General features: G+C 37.4%; 1 protein-coding gene across 1 annotated transcript in view; it reads left to right on the plus strand.

Moving 5' to 3' along the window:
• PIGK (phosphatidylinositol glycan anchor biosynthesis class K) overlaps positions 1–10,176 on the plus strand; it is a 65,084-nt gene that overhangs the window by 962 nt on the left and 53,946 nt on the right. Inside the window, exons 2-8 of the mRNA XM_005423153.2 lie at positions 979–1,082; positions 3,091–3,182; positions 4,908–5,043; positions 6,276–6,387; positions 6,732–6,828; positions 7,173–7,290; positions 8,024–8,134. Of these exons, the coding sequence (XP_005423210.1) occupies positions 979–1,082; positions 3,091–3,182; positions 4,908–5,043; positions 6,276–6,387; positions 6,732–6,828; positions 7,173–7,290; positions 8,024–8,134 (770 nt within the window). The remainder of the gene's footprint in view (positions 1–978; positions 1,083–3,090; positions 3,183–4,907; positions 5,044–6,275; positions 6,388–6,731; positions 6,829–7,172; positions 7,291–8,023; positions 8,135–10,176) is intronic.

Here is a 10,176-nt window from a genome sequence, read left to right on the forward strand (position 1 = left end):
GGGCCCAGTCCGGTGTGTCCCGGGCCGGGCGCGGGCGCTCCCAGGGCGGAGGAGCGGCCCGGGCTCCCCGGTGCCCGCTTGCACACGGCAGGTGCCCGTGGGTTTGTCAGGTGGGAGTATTTTCATGTTTCAGCAATTAGCTTAATGCACTGTGCCCACGCTGCATCTGGAGTGTTGTTTGGTTTTGAATTCTGCGTTATTAACAAGTAGTTATGCTTGAAATTAATTGCAACTAGGACCAAACAACCCCCACACCCTAAACAGTAGAAATATTCTTACAATCTCTGGATGACTAATTAAACTGCAGGTTGTTTGCTGCTTGAAGTACAACACTATTTCTGTTACCGTGTGTTTTGTGTAAGACCACGAGCATCATCCCAGAACTCCTCAGAGTTAATGGAGTCTGATTTAAGAGTCAGCAGATTTGGGTTCCTGCCCCATGACAGACTTGTTCCCTTACCTCTCTGAAGTCTTAGCCCCTTGTTGTGTCCTCATTTATGCTCTCTGTTAAGGAGAAAGGGGTCTCTTATCTGCAAAGGAAAGTGGGCACCGTGGAGAACACAGATTATACAGAAGGTTGCTGTCATAGATTCCGATTTTGGAAGATAAATGTAACCACCTTGGATTTAAAGTGGGTTCAAACTGCAGATTCTCTTACTTGCTTTTGAAAATTGAATTGAGTTGAATCCTAGGCTCTCTTCTCATTAAGGATGAAACTGTAGGTCAAAAAATCACATGATTTTGTTCTTGGAGTGTCCTTTGGCATAGAGGTGTGTGGGCTTTTTTAGCTAAGGTGCAAGTGACCAATAGTTCCGCTTTGTTCTGTAGCAAGTTTCAGGGAAAGATTTGGAGCGTTAACATGAAATGTGCAAATGTTAAGAAAAACACCTTTCTTCTAGCTTTTCTAAGGTCTATTCAGTGTTAATGTGTGGTAAGCATGTGCGTTGAACACTATTGTGGAAATAACAAAACGATGAGTGGTCATTTCTTTCCTATTGCTGAAAAATCTATTTTTTTTCATCTTTCAGGATCAAGCAGAGCAGTTTTTTAGAAGTGGACATACGAATAACTGGGCAGTTTTGGTAAGCATGGTCCAGGTTGTTTTCCTCCAATAATGTTGACAGTTTTTCATCAGGAGCTGCAATTGCAACAGTCATTCAAGAGTCATGCTCATTTGAAAGAAATGGAAAGATAAACATTTGGAAATAAATAAATTTGAAATTGTGCCTGCAAATTCATTACACTATAATGAAATTGTCTTTTCAACATGACCGAATTTCAAGCACTCAGTATGTCTAGCTACACGGCCGAATTCATAAAACAAAAGTTCTGAAAGCATTAAAATAGTTAAATTAGCATACTGCATATTGAAAAAAAGGTGTAATTCTGATACCAGGGAAGTCTGGTGTCTTTGAGCAGAAAGGTAGAATTTGTATCATTTTTGTTCTTATTCAATCTGTTAACTTGTGATAACAGACTGGGAATAAAATCAGTTGAGGCAATACAGTGTTTAGATCGACTGTTTGTACCCTTTCTTTTTTCTTTGCCATGTAACTTTTATTAGCTTTGAATCATGCTGCACAATTGGTTCTTAATCACAATTCAGGTCTTAATGACTAATTTGTTTCAGAACACTATTGTAATTACTCAGTAGCAGCTGTTTGTTTTCCAGATACTAAAACCGAGCAATATAAAAGGAAAGTTAACAGTAACTAATTGAAGAAATAACTTTTATATTTTACAATGTACAAACTTGAAACTATTAAAACATAACATACTATTTTAATACTATTAATAGATGCTTTTATTAGTACCTATAAAAACACATAAAGAAGGTGGAAAATTAGGTCCAAGGACCTATACTGTCTGTGCTGAACAGATTTTCTGCTGGTTTTATTTTCTCAGTGGTCCTTCGTTGAGTTTTGTAACAGTTGCTACTAATATTTTAAGCAGCAAACCAGGGAGAGGTTACTGCTGTCAGGCACTTCAAACCTGGGATCAAACTGCAATCCCACCTCATCAATAGCTTGAATTAATGTGCTGCAGTGTGGAAAACTATATTTAAAGCTTAGACACTTTCCACTGTGTTCTAAGGGAGGTACTGGAGGCAGGATGCAGGTGATAGTGCCTTGAAATGTCTCAGCTAAATTGGACACAGTTTGTTTTCAGAGCATTAAGTCTTGCTGAAAGGCAAATGTCCCCATGGACTGATTCCTGTGGGGTTTTTGGAATTCCTAACTGACAGGGTAATAGATACACAAGGGGATCCTTTCAGGCTGAATTTTATTATTACTTAAGCTACAACTCAGTTCTTATTGTGGAAAGAGTAGAGAAAGAGATGCTATGTAGTTGACTTACAGCTCTACATTTAGAGCTGGAAAATTAAAAGACTATCTAAATGATTTTTCCTGCATCTCTGTTGTTGTGGTTTTAAAGTCACCTCTTCTAGAAGCTTTTGGAATGTCTGAATCAGAACCTGATTTAGGGAGTGTGTAAGTAAAGGGAATGACCCCTTGCCTATTAGAACAGTAGAAATTAAACTCTGAGAATTTGTATCCAGATTCATTTGTATTTGTATTGGTTAGAGCTCACTTTGCTCTTACTTTGACTCCATAAATGCAAATGTACTCAGTGCATTTTCCCCTGTGTGTGGCTTCTGCATGAATTAATTCACTTGTGCCTCTGTGGAAGAATGCTCCCAGAATGGGATTGCTATTGAGATGAGAACTCTTCCTTTGATCTCTCTTCCATTTGATAAGGAGAAAGCAAATGAAAAAAACTATTTTATCTACTTGCTGTTGCTGGATTATTCCCCAAAGTGCCACCTTCTATATTTAGTAAGGGTTTATGACAATTTTATCTTGAGTCAGTATGCTAGGAACTTTTTTTTTTAACTTTTATTTTCAGAATTTTTTGCTTTGGGACAACTAAGATTTGCATAACTTATATCATGATTTTCTTGGTGTTACTATATTCTTTCTGAATTGTTACTATTTTTAAAATATTCCTGTAATCACGTTGTTCTGATGCAATGGGACAGGACAGTTTGTATCTTTACACTATTTAATGTGGTTTTTTTTCTGTTTCAAGGTGTGTACATCTCGATTCTGGTTTAATTATCGTCATGTGGCAAATACTCTTTCAGTGTACAGAAGTGTCAAGAGGCTGGGCATTCCTGATAGGTGAGGGAATCTTGGTGAATCCAGTTCTTGCAAATGGGCTACTATAGTTCTCATGCTATCTGAATCAGTATGGAAATACATTTTTCTTCCCAGTTTAACTGGATAAAAGTAAAAAGGAAGAATGCATACACATGAATGTGATGAAAAATGCAGCAATATTGTTCCAAAGGAAAAGCAGCAAGTTGCATAATAAAATTTCCATTTGGAACAGGCTAATTAGATCTAGCCACTAAAATGTACCACTTACCAAATTGGTGAAAGTAATGTGAAAACTGTTAAATGCCCTAAGCAAAGGCAGTACTACTGTGAGAGGTGAGTCTTGCTGTACTTTAATTTTCTTTTAGTGTGGAGATGTTGGTAACTGTGACTGTACTAAGATGTAAGACTTCCACATCTGTAACTACGTTGAGTCTTTAAAGGCTCTGAACTATAGGAGAAACTCCTGTATATTGACAGTTGCCTTGAAAAAATCCGTTTTGCATGATTTTATTTGACAAACCAGTTTTTTGTCTGTACAAGTTGTGTTTCCCTGGTGATACACAAGGGTTAGATCAGTATCTCTTTGACAAAGGGAATAGGAAGGTTCTAAAGTATCCTTGTGTTCCTACTCAGAGTTCTATTGGTGTTGGCACAGCTCCTTCCAGCTCTTTCAGAATGTAATTCACTTCTATCAGAACTGTGGAAGTGAATTTAAGGCACCAGCATCCATTGTGTAATAACCTATATGTACCATAGGCTCCTATAGAATTCCTTGTGGTCCTGGTTTTTAATGGTAGTTTAGAGGGCTGGTAGTTTCTCCAGCATGTCTGCCTGAAGAAGTGTGGCCTGCTTCATCACTGCAAAATGCATATTCTGTCCTCTCTCCTGTGCAGCCTTTGAAGCACAGGTGCCCTTGGCACTGCCTCAGAAATTCTGTCATCAATCCTGCCCTTACCTGAGAACTTTCATCTTCTTTGCATCCGTCTTTGCCATTAAAGTCAAAATTAGTGTGAGTTTTAGAAATACTGCAAGAACTATGGTGTGACTGAGATTTCTGTGTTCAGTAGCAAGATCCGTTGCTTATCCATATCTAAAGATCTGGAATTAATCTCAAAAAGCCAACAATGCTTTAGACTACAGACAAGAATACTCTCCAAGACATTGGAGAAGACCTAAAGAGACAGCGAGAGATAGCCTGTTTATTTAGCCTTTACAGCAATTTTTATGTGGATTTCAACATGGTTTTTCCTTAGGCAAACTTCCTTTATGTGTTTTTCTGTCTTTGCTGTAAGACTTCTTTCAAAATACTGACAAGACAAAAAAAAAAACCAACCAAAAATTCCCAACAAACCTCAAAATTACATCAAAAAAATAAACATTTATCATGATTCTTGGAGTTGGTTGGTTTTAGTGCCCTTTAAAAATTTCTGAATTATTTCTTTAAGAGCTCTGGCCCCCCAGGTCCACGCAAGCCTTTGTACTAGAGTTGCTGATGTCAAATACTCTCCTGCTCATCTTTGGCCTGACTTAGTCCTGTGGATAAATGAGAGCCAGCTGCATTTCTGTGGGTGACATCTTCGTGATACTGAGGATGCTCATAAGTATGCAAAGTTTCACTTGCAATTCCAGGAATCTTTTTAATGATTCAAGCTATTGTTGTAATTGTTGAAGAGTGTTGTTCTAATTTCTGTTTGACTGTTATGTGAAAGCAGAATGCCTGAAATATTTTTTTCTTACTTTTCACAGTCACATTGTCTTGATGCTGGCAGATGATATGGCATGTAATCCCAGAAATCCCAAACCTGCTACTGTGTTTAGTCATAAAAACATGGAGCTAAATGTCTATGGAGATGATGTGGAAGTGGATTACAGAAGCTATGAGGTAACTGCTTTAATTAAAACACTGAGCCTTTATTTTTGTAGTGTTAAAGATTTATGCAGCATCTATGAAGTCTGAGAAAGTCTTTCTGTTCATGTTACTGGTTTTGGGCTGGGCTTTTATTACCAGCTGACGAGTCTAAAATACATGGCCCTCCCCTCCTTGATATTTGAGTTTGTATTTGAAGTTCTTTATACTAGAATCATGTTTAGTGTGTCTATTTTAAATAATGGAATAGAATCACATTACTGAAATTTCTCTGGAAATGACTGCTCAGTGTCTTATCTTGGCAACACAAAAATTACTGTGAAAATTTTGGTGTGCAAGTGAATTGTTTATTAGGAGGATGTACTTCAATTCCTAATCTTAAGCATATGCTCCTAAAATAAAACAAAAGCCATAACTTAATCATTACTGCAAAGCAATTACTGTATAAAAATCTGCATTCTGTCACCTTTCTTTTCATGTAATATTCCTTCACACAAGGCAGTGTCTTCACCAGTTGAGACAAAATACACACCAGTTTCTTGGTTCAATAGTGCTGTAGAATTATTGCCAAAGGTTTATTGGATTGTATTTAAGTATATAGTAGATATTTTGTTTCTCTGAAGCTTTATACAAAGAAGTGAAGACGCAGAACTGGAATGGAGCTACGTTCTTTTTCTCATGTTTTTTCCTGGGTATGCATTTGTTGCTGGCATTTGAGCTGTGCACGTGTATTTAAAAAGGGAAGTGGTGTTTTATAGGATGCATTGCAGTCACCACTCAGATGGATCTCATCTGATCACTCAGACTTATGTAACTGAATTGATCTTGTTTTTTCTTTCCTGAGTTGCAGAGGGAATTTAAACTTTTGTTTTTCCATGGTAACACACACTAATGTTGGAGCATTTTGTGAGTACAGGAGCAGCTTTGGCACAATGAAGCTATATGCTGACAGGTTTTTAGATCAATGGAAATGTACTTTAAAATTGTATTTAATAATGGTGGTAGATTTATTGGACATAATTAAGCAACAAGCTGGTGTTAATGGAGTATAATAAAAAGTACCACATGATTCTTAACCTGAAGTAAAATCTTACACAGAAAATGTTTATGCAGTTTATACCATGCCATACTATGTCTGGTTAGATACGCTGCGTATTTTAGTGTTCCGTTGTTTAATTTCTGTAACCCAGCCTATGGCTGATCAATATTTTTATCTTTAGAAAATGACTTTATGCTTCTATTCATAGGTTACTGTGGAAAATTTCTTGCGTGTTTTAACAGGAAGAATCCCACCAAGCACACCACGATCAAAACGTCTTCTTTCTGATGACAGAAGCAATATTTTAATATATATGACAGGTGATTGCAGGTTTCTTTGTACGATCTATTGATGCTTGCTCAGTTGGATGGGTTTGTTGAAAGCAGCAGTAGTCCAAATGCACAAAAGGATCAACCAAAAGATTTTTTTTCTGGTTTTAGCATGTCGTTCTAATTAAGAAAAAATGCCTGTAAAGCAGTACCAAGCCAGTATAGTTTCCAGTTGAAATGGTGTATGTGTATTTTTTTTACTGTACCAATATTTTGTTTTGTTGGACTGTCTCTGTAGAAAGAGAATTGTGTTTACCTTGTTTTAGAAAAATTATCAACAAGGCTGTATATCTTCCTTTAACCTACATCCTTGCCTAACTTCTGATTTTTATCAGGCCATGGTGGAAATGGCTTCCTAAAATTTCAGGATTCTGAAGAAATCACAAATGTAGAGCTTGCTGATGCCTTTGAACAAATGTGGCAGAAAAGGAGGTAAGAAATAAGCATTATGTAGACATTGAATATTGAATATCCTGAACATACTCTTAAGTATGTCTTACTGGTAGGCCTTGCTTACCTGCAGCAGTGATACTGTTGGTTGTCCGTAAAATTGTCTGAGAGTTTGCATTCAGAGAGCAGAGTTTTAGTTTTTGCTTTCAGCTTCCTGCAGTTAGAGCTGCTCAAAGGCATTTCTCTGGGCAAACTCACATTCTAAAACTGATCAGGGTGAGCTCCCGTTCCTGAGGTTCTGAGCAGCTACCCTGGTAACTAAAAAGCAAAGTATGTATATGGTGTTTAAGTGGAAATGAGTAAGGAGGCTGTTTTCTTTCTTTCAGGTACAATGAATTGTTGTTTATTATTGATACTTGTCAAGGAGCATCCATGTATGAACGATTTTATTCACCCAATATAATGGCCTTGGCTAGCAGCCAAGTAGGAGAAGATTCTTTATCAGTAAGTAGATTTATGTGATCCTGAAGACAATTTTCAGAATGCCTTAATTAGAAGCGCAATTCTGCTGACTTTTAGCTAAAGATTTCCCTTATTCTTATTGCTGAATGTATAAGGTATTTTGTGGGAGTTTGACAAAACTTGTAAGTGTGCTGTCCCAAAGAACCAGGCTAATGAAGGATTTCTATGCTTGCTGGCCAGTTTATGCATTGTCTAGGGATAGCAAAGAATCTTGTGGGAAGACTCCTGAGAGATGAATGTGAGGAGTATTCAATCTAGGACTTACTAAACTTGATATAAAACAAAAAAAAAAATGCTAACCTTGACCTGCTGTAATTATATCCCAGCTGAATTACAGAAGGAGCCATAGGAGAGATCCCAGCCAGACCAAAAGCAGCTGGTCAGGTTTACCTGAACCCATGCACTGCTGTAAGGTACACTGGCTCTCCCAGCCCTCTTTTCAAAGTCCACAGATCCATGCTGGACCATTAAGAACGGGTTCCCTGCCTTTTGGGAAACATAGATCTTACCAGGATACAATTTATAGATAAACTGCATTGTTCAGCCTATCAGCAGTAGGTTTTTTCACAGCTAGCCATTTTCTTTGCATAATTTGCCTAAGAACAAACAAAATTAAGCTTAACTTTTGCAATATGCTGTTACAGTCTGTTCCTTTTCCTGAATGCTGAGTTTTGTCCTGCAAATGCCCAATAACTGCTGTGTGTTGTTTTTAAAGCATCAGCCTGACCTGGGGATTGGTGTTCATCTCATGGACAGATACACCTTCTATGTGTTAGAGTTCTTGGAAGAAATCCATCCAGCCAGTCAGACAAATATGAATGACCTAGTAAGTAGAATACTCAACATTCATGAACATGCTAATGACTTTAATAGTTCCAAAACTAATCTGTTTTGTCTGTAGGGTTCTTCAAATGCTTTTTATGCTCCTGCTGTTTCTCTCGGAAGCAGCTTTGGAAGGAGGGTTTTTTTGCTATTGTTAAATGTAGTTGTGTAACACTTCAAAGATTGTCCTCATTTGAAAGTGCTTTGCTGGCTCCAGAAAAAAATAACCAAAATTAGCCAGATTTTGTATTTTCACTGAAAAAAATAATAAAGTATTCATTAGATATTCGTATCAATGAAATGAAGCATTTGCATGTGAAATATTTTAGCAGGAAGCTTCTAAAACCAGGATAGCAGACACTTTGCAGATGTGGAAAAGCAGGCATTGATGTTGTTTTGCAAAACAACATCATGTGATTAAACAGTTAAAATTCTAACAGTGCAGTCACAAATGCCTGCAGAGACTAATTTATCTGTATATTTGCTTAGATTCCAGAGCAAGACAGGTACAAATCCATCAGTGTTTGAACTTAATTATAGCTGATGCAAACATTACTGTAGATTTCAGGTATGAAGCAGAAGGAAAAAAAGAATCTAACCGGGTAACATATGACAAAATTTATGAAAATGCCTCTCTAGCAGTAAGATATATACGCTGGTGAGATGACATAAAAAGTAACCATATTTTATTTGTTCTATTAACCCTTAATACATGTTCCATTGCTAGTTTCTTTGTAGAAATGTGTTTTACTTTGGTACCTTGTAGCAGTAAATCCTGCTGTGCCACGTCAGGAATCTAAGAGCTACCACTTACAGGACACATTGTCATAGATTCGTTTCTGTAAAAGGAGCAGCTGCTCAAAAGTTTTATGCCACCCTCTGTCTACAGAGGATGGTGTTAGCCTGACTGCTACATGTGTGCTAGAATTCTCTCTAAACAGCCCACACTTGGCAGATTTTATGTTGATACAGAATTGATTCAATGGCTAAGACTCAAGGTTCTTTTACTTATTTTTATGGGAATGAAATTCTGTCCTATAATATAATACCTTCTAATTATGGGATACAGGTAAGTTTAAAATAAATCTTGATAAAGAAAAACATTCAAGTTCTTTATTGATTAAGTATATTTGACTAGCCTGTTCATTCAAATTTCACTGTAAACAGAAAATTAATGTGTGTTAATAATAAAAGGTAATAAAAAGGGACAGTGCTTTTTACTGTGTAAGACACTCTGGGAAGTGGTATAGGTGGGCTGGCCAGGAGGATGTTAATCTGATTATTGTGAAAAGTGTAGAAGTTTGTTAGCTGGCCAAGTACTTTTTGAGCTCTTCAGAGAAGATACCTAACTGTGTTTTTGCTTATATGCCAAATATTCAGGAAGAGCAGGTAAATTCCTTACATCATGTAAGTCATCTTATGCATTGATCTGCTGCTGGATGCTCGGAGAGTGGAAGAGAAGGGACACAAATATATTGTGATTTGTGATGATCTGTTCAAGGCCAGGTTGGATGGGACTTCAAGGCCTGGTCTAGTGGCAGGTGTCCCTGCCCCTGGCAGGAAAGTGGAACTTGGTGATCTTTAAGGTCTCTTCCAACCCAGACCATTGTGTGATCAGGTACTGAGCTGTAATCTGCACACATTTCAACAAATGTGACCACTTAACTTTGGGTTGGTGCTTTTCAGGGTTTCATCTAAGAGTTCCAAAATGACATCTGGTTAGTCCATGGTAAAGATACAAACCTGGTTTTTTTTTGCCAGCAGTTGCAGGAGGTACTCTGGCACTGGAGGTGCTCTATCCAGCTCTCCAGCTCTGATTTTTTAAGTTTAAATTAATGCTTTCCAAGATCAGGGTAACTTACAGTGCTTATTACTTAGCTTTAAAATTAAATGATCTTCAGTTGTTTGATCTTCTGATATGTCTAATGTCTTCTCTTTTTGAAGTACTGTGTATTTGTTACACCTCTTCTATCCTGTTACCTCTTTACTTTTCTCTAACCACTCTTGAAACAGCTTCTCTTCACATGCACCTAGGATTTGGATATT

The sequence above is a fragment of the Geospiza fortis genome, unplaced genomic scaffold (genome assembly GCF_000277835.1).
Source record: "Geospiza fortis unplaced genomic scaffold, GeoFor_1.0 scaffold333, whole genome shotgun sequence".
Lineage (NCBI taxonomy): Eukaryota > Metazoa > Chordata > Aves > Passeriformes > Thraupidae > Geospiza > Geospiza fortis.